At 46.9% G+C, this 27,276-nt stretch overlaps 1 protein-coding gene across 1 annotated transcript in view; it reads right to left on the bottom strand.

The window, feature by feature from the left end:
- Positions 1-27,276, bottom strand: part of lrig1 (leucine-rich repeats and immunoglobulin-like domains 1) — a 35,531-nt gene that overhangs the window by 7,650 nt on the left and 605 nt on the right. The window contains exons 1-9 of the mRNA XM_080000019.1: positions 26,836-27,276; positions 16,674-16,745; positions 15,495-15,569; positions 10,941-11,078; positions 10,678-10,821; positions 8,808-8,951; positions 7,210-7,353; positions 3,945-4,088; positions 1,678-1,758 (exon numbers count right to left, since the gene is read on the bottom strand). The exon at positions 26,836-27,276 is cut by the window's right edge and continues 605 nt beyond it. Of these exons, the coding sequence (XP_079856145.1) occupies positions 1,678-1,758; positions 3,945-4,088; positions 7,210-7,353; positions 8,808-8,951; positions 10,678-10,821; positions 10,941-11,078; positions 15,495-15,569; positions 16,674-16,745; positions 26,836-27,026 (1,133 nt within the window). The 5' untranslated portion in view covers positions 27,027-27,276. The remainder of the gene's footprint in view (positions 1-1,677; positions 1,759-3,944; positions 4,089-7,209; positions 7,354-8,807; positions 8,952-10,677; positions 10,822-10,940; positions 11,079-15,494; positions 15,570-16,673; positions 16,746-26,835) is intronic.

Here is a 27,276-nt window from a genome sequence, read left to right as displayed (position 1 = left end):
TCCCCAAACACCACCGAGAAGGAAGGGAAGAGAGAAGGAGAAAGAAAGGGAAAGGGAGAGAGAGAGAGAGAGAGAGAGAGAGCGACACACAATTAGCATGGATGAATCTGATAAGAGCGAGGGGGATTGGGGTTTTGGAAATCTGAACTGTGCGAAGATTAGCTGCGAGGAAGGGGGGGGGGGGGGGGTCGGAGGGCGGGCTCGGTGCTCTTCAAAGCATTAGAATTTAACAGCGATGACAGGGGGGGGGGGGGTGAGTGTGTGTGCCTGATAGGTTGGGTGACATGGAAAAGGCAGGTTGTTTCTCACCGACGGTGGAGGGGGTTCACCACGGCGTGTAAGGGCAGTGTGTGTGTGCGTGCTTGCAATTGTCAAGGCCAGAAATGAGCTGGACAGTTAACACCGGCAACGGGCAGCCAACTTTGCCCAACTTTCTGAACATGCACAAAAATAGGGAAAATGCCCTTTTTTAAATATAAATAATTTTTCACTAAATAAAAATAACATTTCAGAAAAACGGAAATGAAAACCAGCACGCACGTCTCTCTGTGTGTGTGTGTGCAAGTAAAACTGCACGGAGCGTCTCTGTGACCATAGCAACTCACAACTCGTGCAAGAAACGAGGAGACACCACGCACTGACTCTCTGCGCGGCATGAATGGGAATAAATGTCAATATGATGGAGATTTACAAGCTTCAATTGGTGCATAAGATGCAGGACTGTCCCAGGACACAAATCGGGACGTTTGGGCACCCTAAGCACAAACGAACAAGACTATTTTTGAGCGATATTGACGATGATGGGGTGGAGAGTTACGTAACAGCTCATGAAATATAATGTTAACTATATAAAAAACCAGAGCGGCACTTTTTCTTTTTGCAATTTTTACGGAGGGCAATGATTTTATTCAAATTCTAATCACATGTACACGTGATTAGAATCACATGTACACGTACTTAATTATGCTGTTGTTGGATCGAACACCAGCCCGTCGGAATGACGGGGTCGCGATGCCTTTTTAGGGGTCCCCCGCCCCAACGGGGGGGACCGTGGGGGCCACAAAGAGTCTCCCTCTTGCTCCTTCCCTCCCCTGGGACAAAGGAGGGCCAAGTCAGAAAGCGGGGCGTTTGATGTTGATGACCGGGCCTGCCCCCCAATTTCACCCTCTCTCAGTTTCTAACAACGGGGACCGGGACAGAGGGATTTGAGGGGGTGGGGGGGGTAGGAGGAGTCGGGGTAATAGAACTGGGTCTACCGGGGACCGATCTCCTGCCTGCCCCAAGAAGAAAGCCCCTTTCTCCCCGTCCTTCAACCCTTTCATTCCCTGTGAGTGGCTCTCACACTGTGAACCCTCTTGGCCGGCCGGACGTCGTCAGCCCCCCCACTCCCCCATTCTTACAGGCTGATAGGTTGGGAGGAATGACGGCCAAAACCCTGTCGCCACTCTTGTTCCAGAAAAACCAAAAAAACAAAAAAAAAAAAAAACTTTTTGACAGTGAACTTCCTCCAAGCTGGCTCCACCAAAGGGCCGGGCAAAAAGATTTAACCATTGAAATGAAATGAAGAGTCAGAGGATCCCAGTACCAGGAATGGGGGGGGGGGGGGGTCAAAAAAAAGACAAGACGCGAGCGGGAGAAACGATGGCTGGAAAGAGGAGTGGGAGGCGTGCTACTCACAGCTTGTTGAGGCTGTCCAGTCCGGAGAAGGCCCCGTTGGTGTCCTCTATTGTGCCCGAGATGTCGTTATGGTCCAGCTCCCTGTGGAGGATGAGAAAGAAGGGGGGGGGGGGGGTTTGAAGCCTTTCAGTCTTGGCTGAGGCCGGTCTGAAAGTCACGGGTCACCCCCCCCCCCCTCCCCTGCACCTGGCCTTAAGTACAGCTCCTCTACTGCAGCGCTCTGCCAACCATGCGCATTCTTTCCTTTGAGGGGCAGAGGGGTGTGCGTGTGTGTGCGTGCACGTACTTCCGCATGCATGTAAAGGCTCGAACCCCGTGCAGAAAACACATGTATAATTCATGACGGCATGGAAGGACTGGCGGGCGCACAACGCCCCCCGTGGGAGCCAAACAGTTGGGTCTGCGCGTCCCCGGCGGGGGCAGGTATGGACGGCACGGCCAAATCCAAAGGCCATCGCCCGCTTAATTAGGTTGGAAACGGAGCTTAGTCACGACCGTCCAAAGAGGGATCAGAGACTCAAGGGAGGAAGAACCCCGCCCCACATACCCCTTCGCCAAAAAACAAAAAACAAAAAAAAGACAGAAAGGGGAGAAAATGGCTCCTTGGCTCCATTGAGCGGGCTCGGACACTTGTTGAATGGCACCTTGTTGTATGCACTGAGTTCGCTTGTCTTAAGTCGGGAAAGCGTGTTAGCTTTGAGAGAGTAGTCATTGTTTAAAAAATAAAAACAGAGCCCTCTTCACCGCCGCCCCATGGAAGTCCAAAAAATTTAAATTAAAAAACTCTGCATGGAGACAAGTATTGCGAGTTACTGCTCCAGCGCACGCTTTGTCTCCCGGCCATTTAAAAAGGACTTTCTTTCTCTCCTTGGAGGTTGATGGACGGACACACACACACACACACACACACACACACACACACACACACACACACACACACACACACACGATAATCCCCTATACCCCAACCCACCCACCCCCCCCGCCCCCAACCAGCCATTTTCACTTTCCATGCTTCCCTCACCCTCACCCCCTCCCGCCTCGTCCCCCCCACGGCCTCGCTCTTGCAGCTCCAGCGGACTGGAGGCCTGCTAATTACCTACTCTTTCTGGCTGGGTAGATGTCAATGGCTGTTGCGCGGTACGAAAAGGAGAGGGGGGCGGGGGGGGTGGGGGTTCGGGGCCGCAGAGCAGCTGACTGGGTGTGGAGGGGGATCGGTGGGGGTGGTAGAGGTGGACGGGGGGCGGGGGCAACGAGCCAAGGCGGGCTGGCCGGCGCAGAGCTTTCACACCCCGACGCAGGCTCCGGCCCCACGCCAGCACGGCCGGCCGAGCGGGCCCAATTAAAGCTGCACCCCGGCTCCCTTTCAGGGCCCGGCCCCGGTCCCATCCTTCCCCACATTGATTAGATTAGGCCTGCCTCAAAGACACGCAGTCAGGAGTGAGGGAGACACAGAGAAAGAGAGGGGCGCGGGGGAAAGACGGGAAAGAAGGAAAGATGGATAGAAAAGAGGAGAAACACCGCTGTGAGAAGCGGGCTTGTCTAGCGCTTTTCTCTTGGCGCTCTCACGGGGGTGAAGAGGCACAGCCAAGAAGACCAAACAGCCCTCGCCGCCCCCACCCTCCCCCCTCAGCCACGGGCCTTTATATTGGGCTTCTCCCCCCAGTTAGTCACTTTCCTTTTTTCTTCTCGCCTTTCATTTCTTTTCTTCTCTCTAGGCCTATTTAAGCTTTTTTTTGTGGAACGTTGGAACCGAAAAAAAAACTCCCATCCTGCTTTTCATGACTTGATGGGGGGAATAAAAAAAAAAAAAAAAAACAGAAGAAGGGGACGAGAAAGAAAAGACAAGGAACGATCCCAAGAGACGTGAAGGACTCAGAAAGTACATGCACATCCCAGTCTGTCGGGAATCAACGGCCAGAACGAACAAAAAAGAACGACAACAGAGAGCAGAGACGCATAATTACCAAAAAAAAAGTTCCCACAGAAACTGGGACAAATGGGATGCATGCACACCTCGTTAAAAAAAAAAAAAAAAAGAGAGAGAGAGAAAAAGTTAACATTCATGAATAAACATGAATGCAAATGAGATCAAACTCTCCAAAGCGTGGAGAAGAAAACAACCCCGGGTCGCTTCAAGCAAACCCCAACAGCTCACGGCCATATCGGAGAGCCAATATTAAAACCGTCTTTCACTAGCAGTACAAGAGCCATTATTTGTGTAGGTTGGTGGGGCACTGGGGTGGGGCTAACGGTCGGTTACTTACAGTAGGCGCAGGGCCTTGAGGCCCCTGAAGGCCCCCTCTGCGATGTGGCCGATGGAGTTGTGGCCCAGACGAAGGGTGTGGAGGTCGCCCAGCACCGCCAGACTGCCTTCGTCTAGACGAGTCAAGTTGTTGTACGACAGATTCCTGCAGGGAGCGAGAGACAAAGACGGCCCGAGCCAGACAGAGAGAGAGAGAGAGAGAGAGAGAGAGAGAAATGTACTGTGTGAGGTCTGGAAAACGATGACAGGCTGGCAGAGCAACGAGGAAAGCTGAGATGTGGTTATTCTGAGTTTCGTGGCCGATTCGACGTCTATTTGCCACTCGCTGATGCGTTTTTCCGTCGTGTTCTTTTTTCCCCACCGCAAGATGTTAACAGAGAACGGGCTTAGCAGACCTCCGGCACGGCAAAGAGCTCCTGACTGTTTGACAGTGAAGACAAATAATCTTTTGGTGAAATCTTTTTCAGATCTCCAACCTCTGTTTATAAGGCCTCTTGAGAGTGTGGTAAACCGTCGAGAGAGCTCGCCGCCGCTCTTCCAGCCGGGCTTACTGGGACCACTTGCCAATCGCGTTTGCTCTGGACTGATTTGGACAAATTAGTCCCATAACTCAATGGGAATATTCTGTAAAACGTGCGCAGTTGATAACTTGTCAAATGTTGGTGACTGCTGGGTTCGAAAAAAGGCCCGGCTTCATCATATAACGGTGTTTGGGATTGCTGGCGTACTAGTTTCAACGGACCTACTCCCTCTCTTCCATCTGACGAAAAGCTTTTGGGAAGATGAATCCAAAAGTTGACATGGACAGCCGTGTCAGGAGCGGCCACGGAACACGGACACTGCCGCTCCGTTCAAATCAAATCAACTGTGTGTGGGTGGAGCTCAGCAACGTGCTTTCGGTTTTTTAAACGACACCACAAGGAGTTCTCTTGTGACCGTTGTGACCGGAAACGCTTTTCCAAAACTCCATATTAGGGATGTTTTTTGCTCGTCAACGTGTCGGAGGCATATACCCATTACTCTTTTTTTGTAGGCGTTTTAACGATTCTGATGAAGACCTATCGGTATAAAATATCTTATATGGCTGAAGTCACCCTCAAATGTTAATGTCAGGTTATTTTCTCAGATAGGCCTATTTATTTCCCCATCAGATGTGGATTTGCTTCTTCCACTTAATCCCCGCGGCACCGTGTCTGCGCTGTCCTTTCAGCACCACAATTGCGGAGCGGAGGCGGATGTTGGAAATCCTTTCTTTACTATGTTTTGGGCTCGGCCAACAGCCCCCACCAACGTTGCTTCAACAAGTTCGTAACATTCAAAGCGATCGCCTCACTAGTGAAATAATAAAGAGTTGTTTTCACGTCATGTCTGGATATGAAACCTCCTTTCGCTACGCGGCTCATGTGTGCAATGTGCGTACATCTGTGGAGAGGACAGGCGGCAGTTTGCAGTTTGCATTGTGGGCACAAAAAAAAGCCTGATCTGCACGCCTGGAAATCCTTACAAGAATTCTGAGAAAGCGAAACTCCTGCAGTGCACACACCGCGTGCACACGCACTCTGCTCCCTCTCCCATTCGGAAAACACATTTATTTTTAATTTTTAATTGAATGAACTTTTTGGATAGGGTTAACAAACAGTTAAGTTTTAAGAATTAACGGAGAACCCGTGGACAGTCGGTCGATTAGTCGACACATTTTAACATCCATACCTCGTATGTTTTTTTCGGTACAATTATCAAAATGATTAAAAAGTGTCAAATAAAATCAAATAATTTATTTTTAACTTCTACCAAATAAGAGTTCAAAGAAATATACTGTGCTTTTGTTGACAAATCTTTGTGTTTTTTTGTTGACAAAAAGGTGCATAATGTCACAAAATTGCACGCTCTCTGCAATATTACCAAGATTGTGGTTGAATTTGCATTCATTACTGAGTTTGCAAAATCACAATGTCCTGGAGGGACCAATTCTATTAAATAAACTGCACCTATGAAAACCACCATTTAAAAAAACCCAGTTTAGTGCATTAAAGCACCAGAAACAAGGTGAACCAGTTGGGCAGCAGCCGTTTCAGAAAGATGGTGCCGCCCAAATATAATCAATGCATAGACAGCTCTGCATTTTACTTCCCTCTCGCCAGCCCTTTGCTGTCTGCGTTTGGAGCCCGGCACAGACTCTGCATGGCCGCTCATGTGTGGAGAAACTCGGGCCGGCATATTTGGAATGCAATAACCGGCCGCTCATAAAGACCAGACTGGACTGGCGCTATCCACAGGAGTCATTAGGAGCCGGGATAATAAAATCATATAACCCCTGAACGGCACAGAGGCGGGAGGATGATATGTGGACAAACCGGGGAGCAGAATGTTCCAGCTGCAAACAGTCGCGCGCAAACAAATGCAGGCGCCCTTCACGAGGTCTCACCTGAGCCCGGCACTGCACAAGGCCATGTAAACACCGTTTGAAAGGCCGCAAAGCCATAACTCCCATGGTCGTTATTCGGAGACCAAGGGGACGATCCTTCAATGCAATTACCTCAACACAAATGCTGCGGGATTACGCAGCAGTTTGTTAAACCCCCCCCAACGCATTATAACCGCAACAAAAACTCTTGTCGGAGGGCTTAAGCGCCATCGAGCTCAGCTCTAATTATGGGATAAAACGGGCTTATCCGCAGAATGGCGAGGTGCGTCGAGTGTTCAGGGGCGACGCCGCTTTGCTCTGGCGGAGGTAGAAGGGCGATATGGGCGAGGTGCTTCAGGCAGTACAGTCGGGACATTATCGCACTAATAATTGCGATCCACAATTGAATCGTCTTTTATGTTCATTTCATGCCGCTATAATAGTGTAATAAGACACGTTTACCTAGAGAGCCATGAATATTGGAACGGGAAAGTCTTCCAATATGGACCTTGTGTTTACCTTGTGTTATATGACATTTCAGAAATAATGAGAATTCCTACCGACTTTTCAGTATACTATCCAACGTGCACAATTATATATTTTAATTAATTTGTCACCGTGGTAGTATTTATTTTATTCCAAACACTTGAAGTTGTATTATGACATTTTGTCTTTGCAGAAGAGGCAGTAGTAAGTAATAAAAGCGAAAAAAAAAAGTGTGTGTGTGTGTGTGTGTGTGTGTGTGTGTGTGTGTCCCTTTACGACATTCAAACCCTTCCCACCGCAGCGAGCAGCTCTAACCGCTGTCTGCTGACAGATATTTGTACATCAGTGGCGAGCTTTTTAAAACGCTGGTACTCACAGTTCCCTCAGCTTCTGGCAGAACTTCCACCCGTCAGGATTGATGCGGGCGATGGAGTTGTTGCTGAGAAACAGCTGCGTCAGGGAGCTCAGGCCGTACAAGGAGCCGCTGTTCACCTCAGTCAGGCTGTTGTAGTCCAGGTGGCTGAACGGGGAGTACACGTGTGTTATTATCATGTAATACACGTTGGTTACTATCTTGTAGTGCACCTGTGTTATTATGGTCAGCACAAGCGATACACAAGCAAGCAGTTTTGAATAACTTGCCAAAATGTAATAAATTCTACCATAATTGTGTAATACGACCGACATTTTGTAGTAACCAGCTGGATTTTGCCATAAACCTCTTAGAGCAAGACATAAAAAGTTTTGCCACAGTTTGTAAAAACCTATTATATAATGCAATAGCTATTAGATATTGGAGGGTGACCACTTGTTACGTAGAATATGTAATAATTCAATACATTATGTAACAACATTACATATTATGTGCAGAGCTTCCATTAGAACAAATTGCTGCCGGGCAAGGTGTCCCGGAAGAATTCAGTGTCCCGGACAAATGGGAGAGATTCCGGTCAAATATTATCAGTGTTCATTGAGCATAAAAACAATTGATAGGCAGTCTAGATAAATAATGAATTTATAAAAGGCCTGTCGATTTATATTTTTTTATTGAATATTTAAAATAAATCCTGTCAGTTAACGGCTAGGCCGTTATAAAGTCAAATAAATGTTCTGCATATTACTACCTGAAATCAAATAATTTCCATCCGTGAGCAATAAGTAACAAGTGCAGATGCTTTAATTAACTTTTCATTCTAATAAAATGTTGAGAAAATTAAAAACTAAATAAATATTGCAAATAGGTCTAAAAATAGGTCCACAAAAGTTTGTGGTGTTGCCCGTCTTGTCGACATATTTTATACAATGGATATTTACCGTCTGCTTTGGGCCGGAACTTAAATATGATTAAAAAAAACGCTAAACTATGAATGTATGTGTCCCTGTTGTCAGCGATACATCATCTTTCTGTTTCTCCTCAGAGTTCTGGATACTGCACTCCGTTGCTGCTGTGTGTGTGTGTGTGTGCGTGCGCGCCCGTTGACAAGCGCAACCTGTCCAAACTGATCGGCTTTCCGTTGCAACTTGCCGAACACGGAAAAACAGATCTGCGGATTTTTTTGTCGAAATGATCGAGTCTTTTTTACTTTGACACAGAGGATAAAAATGTGGCAATAATTATCATTATATTACCCAGCACTAATTCAAATTGCGCTTCGAGGAAATTCTTTTCTGTCAGACTTAACCACCAATTTCACTGGAGGGCTCACACAGACTAAACTAACAGCACGTGACTACATGACACTTAATATAAATGAAGACAGCAATTTTGGGATGTTATTACATAATGTGCTGAATTATATAATATTATAAAAAGTTGCAACCCCTAAAGTACATAACGACTGCATTATGTAATGGCTTATTCCAAAACGCAGAGGACCTAGGAAAACGTATCAAGTCTCTTTCTTTTTACTACTCCATGACATATACACGTAGCTACCAAACAAAAAGGAGTCGTGTGGAAGGACATCTACTCACAGGACTTTCATGTTGGCGAGGTTCCAGAAGGCCCCGTCCGTCAGTTTGCTGATGTTGTTCCTCTGCAGCTTGAGCACCTCCAGGATGGAGAGGCCCTGGAAGGTCAGACCTTCCACCTGACGGATACGATTCCTGTTCAGCTCGCTGGAAGACACACGTTCACAGAAACCTTGGTGAGCGACCTTAAACCATACCTAGTGACAAAGCAGCCCCCCAGCCCCCATCCCCCACCTGGCACTGGAATGCTACGCCCTCATGCCACGGGCATCCATCCCACCTTAGTCCAACCCGGAGAATCCTGTAGCTTATACGCTTCTCTTGAGAGGGGGGGGTATGTTGTTGTGTACCCATAAAGCTTCAGCTTACCAACAAGGGCTCAAGCCGTGACCTGGCCGTCACTCTGCAGCAAGAACAAGGTTTCATAAATCTCAGCAAAACTCAACAAAAACGTCGAGAAAATAAAACACGCTGCTGGGATTACGGCTCTTGTTAATGTTAATGACAGAGCACGACGACAACGCCCGCCCGCGCAACCAGATTTCGGGGGGTTGGCAACTTTTGCGGTCTGGTTGGCTCATTGTCAACACTCTGTATGTGAAATATGGGTTAGAATTACATAGGATCTTGATCACGCAATAAAATGATTCCAATTTTGTTATCATTATTTCTCAGGTCTTGGCAACCAAGACATGATGCATGGTTGCCAACAAGACGGTGGCAAATTGCGTGAGTAGAGGGGAAAAAACAACAACACAGCCTTTCATTTCTCTACCTTTTGTGGTATAGCCCCGAGCCCGCACACCTGGCGCACTGTGTGTGTGTGTGTGTGTGTGTGTGTGTGTGTGTGTGTGTGTGTGTGTGTGTGTGTGTGTGTGTGTGTGTGAGAGGAGTGTAATAGCCCCTAGCACGGTGAGCATAAACATCCACACGGGCCCTTTTGTGGCCAACATGTTTTAGCACCGGCGTTTGAAGATACAGTGTCACAGGGGGGCCGCCATGTCTCAAACGGGCACCTGGAGAAACCGCTGGTAGGAAGGGGGGCTCCCCTTACATGTGTGTCCTTCCAAACCAGAATGGAAGTGTTGAGCTGTGGATGGTCGCTACGCTTGAGGGGGGTTGGGAACCTGACAATGGAGACCCGCTCTGGGAAGCGCAGCAGTGAAGCGCACGTTGGGAATATGGAGGGAGAGGCTATAAATCAACCATAGCAAACTCCGGTGTTTACCCAGGCAGACGCCCCCGGACGTGCACCTCATGCTAATGGGGTTCCGAATGTTAAACACACACGGCTAGATCAACAAGACGACACTGCCTTCCTTCCCTTTTAGAACGTCTTAATTCTTCCTCACATTTGTCTCCTGAAGCCAAACTAGGGTTTTTCCTGCATTGAAAAGAGGTGACCTGCCTCAGGATTTTTTTTTATTTAACCCCGCCTATGCCTAAGAAATTACGTAAGAAAAACGATGTAAAAACGGTTTAAAATTGTCCATGCATTTACTGCTGATACTGGAGCCGAGAAAACATACAACGGTCTTCTGGGCTGAACATTCTAATTCATTTGTACAGAGCTCCTCATGAGACATAGGTACGGTAAAAAAAGATTGTTGTTCCCAAATCCTTTAATAAATATTTGAAATGTTTCAATTTTTTTATGTTGGTCACACATTAAATTATTTTTATAAATCTCAATACATTGTAGTGGTCTCTTAAAGACCTGAATTTACATTCTAAATATAAATGTACGGAGACAACAGATCAAGTTGATGGTGGCATTGAAGCCAGACCGAGCATCTTGAAGCTTTAACACAGACACACGCACGCGCACACACACGCACGCACACACGCACCCAGTAAAGGTTTTGGTACTCACAGCTGGGTGAGCTTGGGCAGCTTGAAGGCCTTGACCGGGATTTGGCTGATGCGGTTCCTGCTCAGTCTGAGGACCTGCAGGGTGGAGCCCAGATGGTCCAGCGCTCCTAGCTCTAACACGCTGATTTTATTGTTGCTCAGATACCTGGAACAGAGGGATTGGATCAGGGAAAGGAAAATACAGACTTGGGACATGAATATGGCAAACCCAACACGCTAGCAAGGAGTCTCAGAGGGAATGTCAAACGCTGAGCGTGTACTCACAGGTCTTTAATTTGGAGGCCCGCAGGGAAACTGTGGCTGCGGAGCTCGGTGATGTCGTTGTTGCCGAGGTCCAGCGTTTCCAGCAACACCAGCTCTCTCGTACGCCTGCCGTTGATGCTGCGGATCTTGTTATGATGTCTGCAATAAAAAATAAAATAAAAAAAATGTCAAAGGTATTAGCTGCCGCCAACAAACACCAACGCCGAGTTCCAAAAATCACATATGCACCTCACAATATTCCCACGCTCAGGAAAAACCCAAACTTTCTGGCCACTCGAAGAAGCGAGAGAGCCGAGTACACAGAACAAAGTGGCACACTCTGAGAGCTTCCAAACAGAGCCAGGTCCTCTCCAAACAGTCCCAAGGACACCTGCACCACCTTCCCCCTACTGAGTTGATGTCATTTTTAGTCGGAGGGTAATCCTTCCAGACCCAGATCACCCAAAGCCACTTCAGCGGGGATTTAAGAGCACTTGAGGGTGTGATATGAGAGAGACAGAGAGAGTGAGAGAGACCGACCGAGAGAGAGAGAGAGGGGGGTCTGGAAGAGGATGACTGAAGAAAAACTAGGAAACTTGAGATCGGGAGACTGAACTGAATTTGAGATGGTTCAACATATTTGCTGATATCTCCATTCACATGGCCTGGGCAACGTATGGTGATCATATCTATGTCGTGATACGAGGCTTGATGTCGTCTGGGATTTTGGTCGGCGTAATATTGAATAAATTCATTCTCTTACTGACTTCTAGCTGCTTGTTCATAATATCCATATAACTAATGATTGATTCGCACATATTTCTTGTGTGTAAACATCTTATGAAAGCACTACATTTTAGTTGGCTATTAATTGTATAAGGCTATAATAGTGTTATAATACATATCCATGAAATAGCAACACATGATTGTAGCATCTAACGATTCCACAAAGTGATTGTGATCTGCAAAATGATTCCAATCAGGCAATCAACTGCCAATACTGGCTCTAGTCTGGGGCCCAAGTGTTGATCGGCGGTTCAAAGGCCCCCGTGGTTCCCCCAAACATCTGTGGTGGGCTATTTTGGGGAGCCAGACCCGAGAGTCCACCCAGAGAATAGAGGGAAGAGTAAGAAGAGAGATGGACCCTTTTGTTTACCTTGGAGAAGCAGAGGAGAGGGGGAGGCAGGCGCACGCACGCACGCGCACACGCACACGCACACACACACACACACACACACACACACACACACACGGGCAAACAGACACAAGCGAACAACCTAGAATACCGGGAGAGTGTGTGTGTGTAGGACAGCGTCACCCGATCACACATGAAAGGCTGGGTGAGGTGACCCGTGTGACAGGCGACACTGTGTTTGATGTTACTGACGTCTCACAAGCAAACCCTGCTCCGCCTCAAGGTCAATGTTCGTGGATGGAGGGAAATAAGTCCAAAGATCTTTACTTTAAAGTGGAAATCTGTGAGATTATATTTGTTACTATTGTGGGTGACTGGGTCCGCCACTCCTCGGCAAGAATGCCATGATTGGGCAATTGCCAGAAGTGAAAGGCAGCTGCGGTGAATTTGATAAAACCAGGGTAGCTAGTTGTGGTCAAATGGTCAACACGGAATTCTATAATCCACCCAACACAGACGATCTGATGAATAGTCACTTTAACTGTTGAGCTACACTCCGTCAGGTGAACATGACAACATGTGACGGCAAAAAACAAGAACCTCGGTCCAACCTCGAAGCTCTATTAGCTATTAACAAAACTTTCCGTGATAGTGTGCAAACACACAAGCATGTGCACATTAGCACTAGCAGGTGTTCCGCCAGTCAAACTCCATCAAAACAAGGTCACACACACACACACACACACACAGGCCTGGCCATTTGCTCAGTGCCCAGGAGGAGGGGTCACACCACAGAGGCCCACCTGAATAAACAGCAGTGGAAATAGTTAAGGATGAGTAGAAAAAGAGAGGTAGAGAGAGAGAGCGAGACAGAGGGGTCAACAGCTGGTGACCTTTTCTGGGAAAAACAAAACTAACTCTTTCTCTCTCTCTCTCCGTTTATCTTTCATAGTCCACTCGGGCCAAGTTCTCCCTCCTCTTTTTTATTTCTTCCTCTCTTTCCACATCCCCCTCTCTCTGTCCCTCCTTCCCACACTCTCAGAGTCCAGCTGTGGAGAACAGAGAGATAAAGGCTCCTGCACCACACACACACACACACACACACACACACACACACACACACACACACACACACACACACACACACACACACACACACACACACACACACACACACACACACACACACACACACTTTATCAAACCGCTGATTATCACAGACAGCGACATATCTGCTAAAGAGAACTCTTTGATGTCCGAGAGATTTCTTTCCCTCCAAACCCGCCTTAATTCCCATTCTCAGACTCATTATCACCAGCAAGGCCGGTTTGATGCCTCTTTTGATGGTTTACACTAGCGAAGCCACCCCCCCCCCCCATTTGAAGCTTGCCATTTGGACAAAAGGAGATTTAAATAACACCACAAAAAAGAAAAAGAGAAGCGTCCCGAGCCGTATGATTTCTATCCTGTCTATACTGCTTTGAAGTGGCAGAGGCGGACTGCGAGCACAAAGGAAGAGTTTGTGCTGCTCTGCTGTCCCTTTGACGCTGTGTTTTTAAAACTTTCTTTCTTTTTTTTTTTTTGTTATCCTGCTGGCTCGGGCCATTCTGGAAGCCTGTGGGATGCCAGTGGGCTGGCCAAGTGCATTGTGGGACTGTGGGAGCGCTGGCATAAGGTCCCCGTTTGGTTTGGGTTATTCTGTGATGAAGAAAGGCTTTGAGGGTAAAGTTGCGGTTCTCCATCGTTCCGCTGATATCTGATCAATATCTGGAAGTGATCGGTCCAAAGAGCCCAAGACGCAGATTAATAAAAGATGGAGTATGTGCGCCTGATTATTTTAGCTGCAGAGGGGATAGAAAAGTGGGAAGACGAGATGCGAAGGAAAGGAGTCAGCGCTCGGGCAAAGGAGACGGAAAGGAGACACACAGATTTTAAAGAAAGAAGGAAGTAGAGAAAGAAAAAGTGAACAAGCGAAAGGTACAGATGGAGACAGAAAGCAAGACCTAAAAGGCTCTCACACTACTGGAGAACCGAGTGCCGAATGAGAGGATAGAGAGAGAGATTCTCAGTCCGTCCATCTGTGTGTGTGTGTGTGTGTGTGTGTGTGTGTGTAGTCAGATGGCATTCCAGCAGCCTTTCCAAACGGACAGCGAAAGGAATTCTACCCGCAATGTGCTGCCACCCGTGCCAAGGCACACACACACACACACACACAGACACCCGGGGGTGGGGCTGGGGGAGGTGAAGGGTTGAGGGTGGGGTGGGGTGGACTGGGGTGGGGTGGGGTGGGGTGCAGAGGGGTACTGGACTCCTCTCCTTTCCTCCAACCTTCCACTTCCACTTCTCCTTTTAACCCCGGCCTCCTTCTAACCGGAGTCACGGTGACGTCATCCAGACTCGCCCACGCTACTTCCCAGTGTCTCACCATCCCTCACCCTCCCATCAAACTCCCCCGTCACCCGTTTTTACAGTAAGCGCTCTGAGTGGCGGGCGCAGCTGCAGCTGTAAGCGCTCCGGCCGGGGCCTTCAGCTGCGCCGCTTTGTAACGCTACGACCTCCGCCCCCCTCCACTCCCATCGGACCTACGGGCCTTCACATAGCAACAGGCCAAAAAAAGACGCCCCAATCACTTGCGAAAGAGAATGAGGGAGAGAGCAACTGTGCAGAGTTTGCCCGAGTAAGCGCAAACCCATTCCATTCTTGTTTCGGTCCGTCCTCGGGTTGCGGACGGACTGGAATGGTACCATTCAACAGACGTTCCCAGATTAAGACAAAAACCGAATCATTCTCACCACACGGAACAAGTTTTTAACCCCAACTGAAAATAAACAAGCTATTAACCCAAGTTGCCTAAGACCGCCTCAACTTCCCTTCCCGTTCTGACTTAATCGTGTCATTGCGGCGGGAGGACGACGACACGGAGGGAGCGGCCAAGGTGGTGGCTCTTACTCAGCCGTCTGTCCGAGGATGATACAAGCGGCGGTTACAGGAACTGGCAGCTGCTGCGCTTTACTAGCGGGGGGTGGAGGTGGTTGGACATGGACATACGAGCAAGCAAGGTGTGAAAGAGGTGGTGCTGGAGCGATATGGGGGGGGGGGGGCTTTTCTTTCTCTGTTGTGGCCAACAGGAAGCTAGAATGTTGGGGGGGGGGGTTGCCAAAGAAGTGCTTTGAGATGCACAAAAAGACATCCCACAGAAACTCCAGCATTGCTACCTACGAAAACATGAAGTTGCGGCTTCAAAGAACGGTCAGTCGCTTGACCACATAACTGAGGCAAACGATCATCCACATTGATGGAATGTGATTTTGTCAATATCGCTTCGCCCTAGTTCCAGTGGCTCCAAAAAAAAAAAACAATGGAAAAAACATTCCCAAACAGGGCTTTCGGTTCAAGACCTACATGGCGACAGTCGGGCGGCAAGCGGCGGCAATACTTACAGGTAGAGGGATACGATCCGGGAGGCGGCCTTTCCCAAATCTGGTATGGAGGTCAGCTCATTGTGGTCCAGGCGTCTGGAAGGTAGGCAAATAAATGACAAAAAGAAACAACGGCGGGTAAGACAAAAACCAGTTGCTGGGAGGACACGGTGATATGTTGTTATAGTATGTTCATGGGCTCAATAGCAGCATTTAAGTGGGAATAAATTCTTGAAAAAGTTTTGAAGGATGATTCGTGAAAACGTCCATTTTGAGCCACAGGACACAAACCTTATTTTAAGAAACATTCTATTAAAAATGGCCACACGAGAACACTGCCTATGGGATTTACATAAACCAAAAAAAGGATCAGAGACCTATGAAGATTTTTTTTTGTTTCTATTCAAAAAATAAATAAACTATCAGGATCAGAAATATTAGATGAAGGCCAAAGTCCCATTGGGGTCCATTCCATCCAAGGCTTGTACCTTTACATCAGGTTCGTTCGGACTGGTTTAGAACCATTTGCCTAGGAGAAACGAGTGGTCTCTTTCTAGAACACCAAAAATAACGCAGGGCGTAAAACAGATGTCTAGCAGCATATGACCGCTTGGCCCTGCCTGCCAGGGATGTCACCAATGTGTGCATCACCGGTGCTGCGCTGGTGTGTATGTGTCCCTCGTGCCGGCGCTGAGTGACACAGAGCCGGCCCCCTCTCCACACCGTATAAAATATTTACAAGGCCAGCGTCGACTCCGGTATCGGGTGCTGGAGGGGGGCTTAATATAGAAAGAGCCCCCCCACTTCATTCTTCACTGGATCCAGGTCAAGGCGCTGCATGCGAGGGACGCTGTTTTGGATGTGCGGAGGCGATTGTGGGTGTAAAGCGGAGATTTGGGTTTCGCTGTCCAAAGAAGGAAAGTCGAGGACTAGATGGACATGATTCCTTGATTTCACTGTTTAGCAGCCAACTGAGGCTGGACAACACCATTTCAAACGTTGATTGGACTTCAGAGACTAGTGCCAGAGAAGAGGCAACAACGGAAATGGACATCCACATGCAGGAAATTCTGGATGAGCCTCCGGTCGACTGTCGTGGTAGTTTTCCCGCTGGTGTTAAGACCCTGGAGTGATATCCCCCATGTGCAGGTGTCATTCTCAGTGTTCAAGTTTGCATTAATGTCAATGCGGTCTACTTACATCTCCCTTAGATTTGTCAGGTTGGCCAAGACCTCCACGTCTATAGCAGTGAGCTTGTTGTGCCCTAGATTTCTGAAAGAGAAGAAGAGAGTATGTCAACAAGGGCTGGATGACACAGACCCAACCTAATTTCACAATATTTGTTGAGGAATAGTATATCTCAATATAGACACTAGTCATTATTGCTATTGGGGCTATCACTGGAAATGTGGATATTATGACCAATCAGGTTGAGGCATTGACTAAAACAGCTATTATGTTCAGAGAATTGCATTACTTTACTTAAAAAAAACAAAAAAAAAAAAACACGTAAAGACAACTTTTAACTATGTCGTATTACAAAAACCATACAATATCTAGTCTCATATCACATTATCATCAGCCTTAACCTCCACACACACACACACACACACACACACACACACACACACACACACACACACACACACACACACACACACACACACACACACACACACACACACACACACACACACACACACACACACACACACACACAAATTCACAGTTAAATATTGAAAGCCTAACTCACAGTGCTTTGTTATTAGACCAAGTTTGACACTTTGACGCACGGGAGTCGACTTTATCTCTTCAATTTGACAAATAGCCACATTGGCCTCGGGATTAAGTGTGTCTGAAAACACGGTGGTACATCAATTCAGCCGGGCCTTCCTTCCAGGCGGCCAGATCAATACTATTGATACGCTGTGTGTCTCTCTCCTGGCTCACTTACCTAACGCGGCCCGCAGGCCATTCATCTGCACGCTCAGTCAATTTGCACTTTAGGCTAACAGCATATTAAATAGCCGGCACTTTACTTGTACAGAGACCTTATTAGAGAGCGATTTGTCTGCTGATATAGCGTTACCGCCGCCATTTGGAGAGTGGGAGAAAGAGAGAGGGAGGCATTTCAGCTGCATTTCAGATAACAATTCCCACGCTGTATGAATCAAACTGATCTAGGATGCAAATAATGGCCTGCTCTATCTCACTCTCCCACAACACACATCAACACACACACTAATGCCACTCCTTGAGCCTGGTAGTACCAGAAGTCAGTGAATTGTGAGTGAAAGACTTGACAGAAACCAACGACGGGGGTTGATATCCAGCTGGTAGCAATTCTCATTATGTATAACATATCTATATATCCATATAGAATCACATCCTAGAGCTTTCTAATCAATATGAAAGTGATCAGTTAATACCCAGCCCTATCCAAAAACGCAATAACAGTTGTATTAGTTAAGAATTGGATTGAAGAATACTGTAGCTAATGTTGGCAGCAGTTGTTGGTGTGGGTGTGTGTGTGTGTGTGTGTGTGTGTGTGTGTGTGTGTGTGTGTGTGTGTGTGTGTGTGTGTGTGTGTGTGTGTGTTCTTTAGCGGACAAAGGGAGCCCACAGAGCACTGAGCTACAACAACTCCCGTCGCTCTGTCCCCGTCGGCTAGACGTGAGAGATGGCCCAGGAATGTTTCACAGGCCTGCCGAGAGGTAGCTGCTTGTTCTCAGCAAAGAGGGGGGGCGGGGTGGGGACACATTTACCTGACGCACCACATTCCTCATCCCCCCTCATCCCGCCACAGCCTCGGAGGGCTACTGTGGGACAATGCAGGTGGAATATGGGGGGAGAGAAAGCTGTGGTGTTTTGAATGCAAAAAAAACAGCTAAGGTGGTTGCAGATCGCCTACGCCGTCGCCCGTTTCGACTACACGTGGCCTCAGGTCTCTCAATCTCCCCCGCAATCTCTTACAACAGCTTTCCCTTTTATGCCTCTTGTGTCTGATTAAGGATAATGACGGTCTCTCTTCCTAACCGTCTTCCGTGTGTGTGTGTGTGTGTGGGTGTGTGAGACAGGATAATAGCAGAGCTCGTGTCTTGCCTCCAGGCAGTGCCTTGACAGGGAGGGGTGTGTGTGTGCACCTGTAACCATCACTCATGGTGGCACCTCCCACCATTGTAGCCTGGATCACTAAAAAGTCGTCCCCTGCAACAGGAGGCAATTACCTCGTTATGGGGAAGCCAAGTGAAAAATCATAGCTTTTTCATGCGGACCTCCTCTGCCAGGAACTTTGCGTATTCAGCCGTCACACCTGGGGGGTGAGGTGGTCATCTGGCAAAACAATCAATACTTTTTTTACAAGCAGCTGATGGCTGGTTGGCTGCAAAGCAACTTAACCGGTAAGCCCACCCACACCCCCGCAACAAACAAATGGAGGATTTTTACTGAGGGATGTCCACTCTATTTGCTCCTCAAAGGAGTTGGGTAATGCAGGTCTAAAGGCCAGAGCAACAAACAAAGTGTGCATTTGCATGTGTCTGCACGCTAGCACCCATGCACTTTTCTCACGGATTGGGGGAAATGGAGCCGTTAGCACAACAGTGTGCCTTCCTCTCTGCCTCCCTCAGTCAGATTAATTTTCCTGCATATCAGATGCGATATGTTTCACAGCATTTTAACACCTACTGTATGAGGCTGAGCTGATAACGGACATTTCCCCCCTCTATTTATTTTTTTGTGTGTGTGGAGGGGAAGAATAATTCCTTCCAGATGACACCTATAATGCCATGAGGGAAAGCCATAAGGGAATACTTAGAGGGTGTACCTGCACCCACAACAGTGTAGCTATAGAATAACTTGTCAATCTTTTAACTGGATGAACGCCATGTGAACGCAAATAAAACAGTTAGAGTAGCTTATCTCCTTGATCAGGGCTTAAACAATGGGGGGGGGGGGGAAAAGGCCAATTGTTGTGGCGTTTCCAAACCGAGAACCGGTTAGAGCGCAAGCTTTGATTTACCGTGGCAAACACTACAAAGCCTGGAATGGTTTAAACAGTGCATTCCATTCCTTGGTACAATTAGTGTGCCTTTGTTTATCCAAACGGGCAGAAACTGTTTGACGTTAGTCAGCGGGACCAAAACCAACGCTTTGAGAGCAGACCAGTGTCCAGGGGACAATCATTTATTAGGGTCACACGCTCGGCCAATTACAGATTCATCACGGCGGGTTCATTTTATTCTGGCCTCCATGATCCGGTCTGATGGTCTGCGGCACGTGGCTTTGCAGAACACAATAACAGCCCAAACAGCACTTGGAAGTTTACTTTCCCACGTGCCATTTCTGAAGTATAAGGTTATTGGTACTTACTTCAAAGTGATTTTACTCAGTATGCTTATCCCTCTATGCCAAACAACATTCCAATGCTTCACTCCTGTGAAACCACAACTAGGCACAGAGGGCAGCGTGACCGCGATTCTCTCAGCAGGGTGTGGAGAGGTTTTAGCAAAAGAGTGCAGCTGAGGTGAGGACGGGGACTGGGTAGGGAGGTTTGATAGTCCTCCCATCTCCCTTCATCCGAGGGCGGGTCTCTCCCGTCCCCTCCCCAAGACCCTACAATAGCCCCAGTCTGGAAGACCACGGGGTCACTTGAAACAACATAAGCTCCAGCCTTTTGCCTGGCAGGCAGACAGGGCAGTAAAAGACAGTGATAAATCGCCCAAATGGCCGGTCAGCTAACTGTCCAAGCAGAGAGGGTAGACATGCACCCTGAACGCAGTGAAATAGTGAAGACACGGAAAAACAATTAAAATGCTTTAAGAAAAGCTACGCATGAGGGAAAGCAGCAATGTCGCAGCTTACGACACAGTGCTCCCAAATCAACATGTGGTTTGTATGTGTGTAAGAGAGGGAAGACATAGCGAGTGTGAGGTTATCGAGATGAAAAACAAAGATACCATCCTCATCACTCTTTTCATCTCTGCCACTGATGAAGGCTTCGAAAACTTTGCTCGGTAGAAGGGTGAAGTCATGTCAGTTATGTCCCGGCTGCAAGACGGAGGTTCTTTAATGTGCTCCATTTCAGAGCATCGTAAACATGTGTGGCGATAACCTCTATCTCACAGAGAGACAGACATGGACACACACACACACTTGCATACATCTTCCTGTCATAAAGTGCCTCTTTATGGCCAGGCAACAACAGTGAGAGTGTACACAACACTAATGCCAGCTTTAGGCCACCATTTCACATGCAAACCAAACAGTGGGAGGAGACCAGCAAAGAAGAGCTTCTATCTTAATAACCTTGAACTGCAAAGTGTCTGCGCGCCTTAGCCCGCAGAAACAAATGACTATTGTAGTAACAAGTGTGACGTGCAAACCCAAATGAGAACGACAACAAAAAACAACAAACAAACAAAAAAAAAACAAAAAAAAAAAACACTTAATTTCCCTCTTCCTGCCCCAAACACATAACCAAAGACCCAGAAAACAGACGGGGGGGGGGGGGGGGGGGGGGGGTTCTCTGGCCTTTTGACATTGGAAAGGTTTGGCAGGCAGGAACACGGTCCATCCACATCTTGGAGCCATGTGCAGCACTGCTATCCGGGTCGCTACTGCTGCAGCCGGGGCAGGGCACTAAAAACAAAGAGTATAGCCAGAGACACTGGAAGAGCCTGCACCTAGGAGCGACGCCACCGGTTCTGACGCCTCCGCCGTGGAGCACAACCAATGTCGCCCTGCTCGGTATTTATGCATGCGCACAGTCTTGAGGAACTTGAACTAGGACGGCACCATGGGCAAATACAGGCGGGTGGATTTCTAGTGTGTTAACACACCAAACGTTGCCGCTTCAAAGTGATGCAAATGACTTATTGTTAGACAGTCTGGTTTCCACCTATTTACTGTTTGTCATGCTATCAGATGGAATTCAGTGATAATCACAACTTAAGAGAGTCGAGAAAGACATCACACACAAAAATGTCATCAGGTTGTGTTTTCGATGCATCTAAACCTTTATGCAAATACAGAAAATTGTATTTTGGGGTGGGTGTGAGATCCTCACCACTCTGATGTCTTCTCAACAGCCTGTTTTTGTGGGAGTAGGAGGGGTTCCACCACTTGCACACTCTGTTTCCAAGTCATGCTTTTTTTTTTTTTTTTTTTCAAACATCTTCTCCAGATTTCCAAACTATTACCAGATGTAGAGAATTCACAGATGATTCATCGATCAGACCCACTTTGTAGACACCAACCTCCGGGGGGAGAGGGGGAGAAGAAATCTTGGCGCCCTGAAGTGTCTTAACAGAAAGACCATCTATTCTGCTGACTGGATTCCTGTGGGATGACTTGTGGCAGCAGCTGTTTGATTGTCATGGAAGCCAGCGCGAGTCCATGAGCTCACCCCATAACTCCATGTTAGCGTCTGACTTTATTTGTCGTTGTGAAAGTTGGGGTTCAACCTTGATTGTTCCTTTGCCAATACTGTTCATGTCTAGTGATGTGGGTGAGTTATCTGTCAGCTTTACAGGGCAGTAAAGGGCATTTATATGAAGAAATACATTTTAGCCTATAGTTTTGCATCAAGGAATATTTATAAATGTATAGCATCTGGCTGCACAGCGAAAAAGCCAGATAATAGGGAACAAAAGTGGTGATAAAAACCAACGGCAACAATAATATCATCTTGAACCCCTTGGAAAAGCTCAAGATGGGGCTTTAAAATATCTGCCAGAGGACATTGGAGTCACAAGCATGCAGATGCTAGCATAATAAACAAACTCGGCATAATCACTCCCAATACCACAAGATTACAAGGCTGTGTAGTGAGAAATGCCCCAGAAACCACAAGAGGCTCAGCCCTGTAGAGTTCTGCTGCTGTGTGTGATGCTGCCGGACTGTTGAAATGCCAGTCGTATTTGGGAAGTGTGACTAAATGTTTTTGCCGGTTCAGTGGCTGTATATCCATTTTATATGCTGTTGCATCAAACTCGACGCAAATAAAAACAAATATAGCAAGAATTATAGAAATCGTAAGCATGGATTACAAAGCCTGGGCCTAGGTGAAAACTATGAAAACAACTTCCTTATTAGGAAAGTTTTAGTAACAGCAATTAACAGACATGCTCATGGTTAACAAGCTCTGGAAATTAGGGAAAACAACGCCATAAGTGGAATTCCGCCCAGCCGGAACACTCAAGTAAAACCGTACTGCTGTGGGGTTTTTTTTGTTTTTTTTGGGGGGGGGGGGGGGTTAACGTGTGCGGCGACATAGGCGACCGTGGTTGAGGTTGTGAACCGCTGACAGGACTATCGGCTACTCCTGAAGCAACCTGAGGCCGGCAGCGGCAACACAGACCGTGACATTGACAAAACACTTTGAGGCAGCAAAGTGCCTCCCCCCAGACCAGGTGATCTGCAGCCCCACCCGCCGTCTGCCAACTCCCAGACCGGCCGAGCCACCAGACCCTGACAGGAAACCACCAAAACAAACCCACTTCCTGTGGTGTGAAGCCAACATCAACTGGTGGAGGGGGGTGTTTACCAAAGCCGCTGCTTCGCGAGGATTTACGGCCAAGGCATGGGATTGAATTGGGAAGCCCACTCTGCTAAAGGCACTGGACAGCTATGGGGTGGGGGGGCGCCTTTATGGAAACCATTCAGGAAAAGCAGGATCGTAGAGGGATTAGTGCAGATTAGGTTACTAATTGCATCCAACAATACAGTTTATGTCAATGAGACAAAATCCTTATTGTCTATTTTAAAATAAAAAGGAAACATTTCTATAGCTTTCCAAGAGCTGTGAAATGAAAACCCAAAAAGGATTTTAATACCACAGTTGACAAAATATGGAGCAATGGTTGGCGAGTGCACACAATAGACATCTGCTTCATCTCTAACTGACCGTAGCAATCACAGCCGGCATTAGTCATGCGTTCATTTACTTGCGAAACCCCATTACACGGATGGTACTGAGGGCAAAACACTATGTATACCTTTTACCATGCACTCAAATAAGATAAGCCATGAACTCCTGAAGCAAGTATGCGATTGAACGAAGGAAAGACTGTTTTAAATCATAATGATTCTGCTCAACAATCAACCTACAAGCATTGGTGACTGGCAAAAGAGTTGTTAAATCCTATCTGGTGTCCCATGAAAATCAGCTAGTAAAGGCTGGTGTTCCATTCACTTGAGGAGGGTCTTGCTTGAAGAACCAGTGGTGGTCAATTTCCCAACATCCTTCTCCATCCCCTCTCCATCTCTTGATGGCTCACTCTCCTCCGCCTGTTTCATTACACTTTCTCCCACTGAGACCACACTTTCGGTGTGGGGCAATAAAAACAGGGTAGAATGCTGAGGGTGTAGAATTTGTCTTATTCTTCTTATACATTAAAGAGAATTAAAAGATACAGTATCGAAATGGAGCACATTTTAGGCCTACGTTGAAAACCTTTCGAGGGTTCTCATTAATGCCAAACATTGAGAATAAGAGTTATTGGTAGAGGTGGAAGGAGGGAAAGAATGAGAGGTTGCAAGAGAGGGAGGCAATAGGAGAAGACTGTGGGAGAGGACACACGGCTTGTTTTTGTTGACACTCTGCAGTAATGTCCTACCCGCCGCTTCCTCTCCGGGCTAAACATAACAGGGACGCTTGATTCCCCTCTAATTTGACTTGGCACACAGACCCGGAGGTAGGACTGGGACGGCGTATTTGGTGTGAAAACCTCAGCTTGGCGTGAATGGACAGTAAAAAAAGAAAACAAATTAAAAAAAAAAAAAAAATTAACTCAAACAACAGAAAGAAGAGTCAACCAATCGACTGTATGCATGAAGCACATATTACATTATCTAATATATAACTCGGTTGTTGCATCACTTTGTTTCCAAATGTTTTCTTACCGCACGTTCAATTGATTGTCATCCAACATGTTCTGAATATGTCAATTGATTATCTGTTTTTATGCGGTTAAATATTTATTTTATCTTAGCGCTGATGGCTTCTCTAATCCGCTATGGGTGGAAATGCTAAGTTACCGGTGTAAAAATAAACGTAGCGCAAGCTGTGAAACAACCGGACCAATGTGGCCATCCCATTCGTTACTACAGAGTGTTCAGTCATTCTGGCACAGTCCTTTAGAGCAGAAAGAAAGGTGTACACCGATATATGAATAGGAATTATATGTCCTGCTAATAATATTCAACCACAAAAAAAAAAAACCCTTTCCCAAGTAAGTGGGCGTGATTTGGCACTGGGTAGCTCATAATGGACTCCCTATCAGCAACAAGTGAAACGCCTCCTACGGTTTGAAACAATTATCTACTAGTCCAGCACTATTATAAACGCAGGAAGAAGAAAAAAAGCTCTCTCTCTCTTTCCCTTTGTGCTACCTGCCAACACGAAAAGGCCCTATCTCAAGTGGTGAGGAAATCTGCGACCTAGGTGTTTTAAAAGATAAATCAACGCCATAAACCCATTCCCTTTGAAAACAACAAGATTGCGGGTCCTTAAATCTTGAACTGATAAGGCTGCGGGAGATAGCGTGTAGACTTGGAGCTGGCCACAGCATACGCAGGCCCTTACGATCACCCTCTCTCGCACACACACAATCAGCAGAGAGCACAGTTGTTGCAAATAGGGCACTTGTCTTTGTTGTGTGTTGTCCAAGAAGACAGGGGAATTGGTGTGCGCGCGTGAGTGATAAAGAGGGACTGCACTCAAACTTGGTGAAGTGGTGCTTAGGGGCAATACGGCTACTAGGGTATACGCATTGTAATTTGCGTATTTTTGGAGGACTTTCTCAAAAAGTTGCATTCTTTACTTTCCACGGGAAGATAAATCCATTCCCACGGGAGCCTGAGAGCCACAAAATTCTGCAGATATTTGGTCTTTAAGTCCCAATCAATACAACATTCCCATGGACACACAGCCGACCTTAAAAAGTCCAGTTTTTGCTAATTTATGTACAAATAAAGATCGCAAAAGTAGAATTCTCCCGAAGGATTCGTAATTCACAAACCAAAATGCTGGATGGGAGAATGACACGGTGTTCGTCTGTAAACAAAGGGTGTCGTTCAGCTCGATGAAGGCTGATGCTTGTTCAATTTGGAGATACGTCCCCATGAAATAGCTGTCTAACCGGCTAATTTCCGAGAGGAACCTGCGGCCAGGGTAGCAACTATGGTCCGCCTTGTCTCGAGGATCCCATACTTAATTTACACGAAAATCTAATTTGTTAACTGTGACCAACAGATCCAAATCAGTGATTAAGATAATAGCCTCTCTGCCATAAATCTTATTGAGTAAAGTTAACATGGATGCTGTGACATGTCGAGCTCACTCTTATTTACTCAGCCTGAAATACAAGTCTCCACAGAGCGTGGACAAATTATGTTTTCAGACACAAACCTATGAAAAACATCTGACTTGACTGCCATGCATGGTCATATGGAAGAAAATATACAAAATAAGTATTATCCTCACAATACATTACAGGAAAAGTTGAGATGAGCCAGGCACTTGGCCCCAACTGACCCTGTGGTGTACTGGTATTTGTCTAAAATTTCAAACATCCACCTCTTTCCATTTTTTGCTGTACAATATACTATTAAAATACACTGGGCTGCATAATAACAACATATTCACCCAGGTATAAAAGTCTCCCTATAAAAGTATATTATAGTATATAAGTATATTATAGGTATAAAAGTCACTTTGAAATGGCTGTACCGTTTTGATCTCTGCACCCTGTAAACAGTGTGATTGTAAAGTCTAGTTCTAAGTCTCAGTTGATCAGTTCAGACAGACAGGGCTCCACGGTCCCAAAATGGGCTTGTCAATAAATAGGCTCTATACCAGGCCTATTCAACCGGCAGCCCTGAGGCTTGGCCATGAACTGTAGCTACTTCCATTTCAAAAATACCTGTAAAAAGGCATCACACGCTTTTACAGTACACAGACCAATATACAGTTATATTACTAGGGAGCACTGAATAATATAAAACCTGAGAGGATGTTCTAGTTCACTTTTAAGATTGTCTGTGAATTGACATATGCAAGGAAATTGTGAAACAAGACATCTCTATTAACAAAAAAAAGATGATTTTGGCAACAATATAATAAACGTGAAAAATAACAAAAAAAATGGGGGGGGGGCAATATACAATAAACCTAAAACAATAAACTTCTGTATCAACAGTCCCCTCAAGATAATCGGAAGATTCTCTTTTCTTTTGCTATGTTCCACAGGTGTAGCCACACTATTCAACCATGAAAACGACTTGAATCGGCCGGGGGCCCCTAGGGGCCGGTACACCAGGGCCCCCCCAAAAAAACACAGACGTACAGATCCATACTTACAAGGAGACGGTCCCGGGTGGAAGGTCCGAGGGGAGGCCCGACAGACCGAGGCCGCTGCAGTCAACGAGGTCCGCGTCGCAGGTACAGTTGTGGGCGCACGGCGCGGGGGAGCCGAAGCCGGTGGAGCTCAGCAGGAGCAGATGAAACACCAAGCGGGGAAGGCTCCCAACGCGTTCCGGGGACGCGGCCATTTTGTATCCAGCTTTCTTTCTTTCTTTTTTCCCCTCCTCTCTGATCTCCCGATATATCCACACACACACACACACACACAAGCGGGCGCCAACAGATTGTTTAGGGGGGTAAAAAAAATCTTTGGGGGGAAAAAATAATATGGTTCAAAGTTGTAGAATACTTTCCCACCTCCTCCCCTACTCAAGTCATTTAGGACACAGCTCCTCGGTCCCAACTTTCTCCGCAATCTAAGCTGATCCACAATTCACC

Source organism: Zeus faber, assembly GCF_960531495.2.
Source record: "Zeus faber genome assembly, chromosome: 5".
NCBI classification, from domain to species: Eukaryota; Metazoa; Chordata; class Actinopteri; order Zeiformes; family Zeidae; genus Zeus; species Zeus faber.
This window is presented reverse-complemented; position numbering and strand designations above follow the sequence as displayed.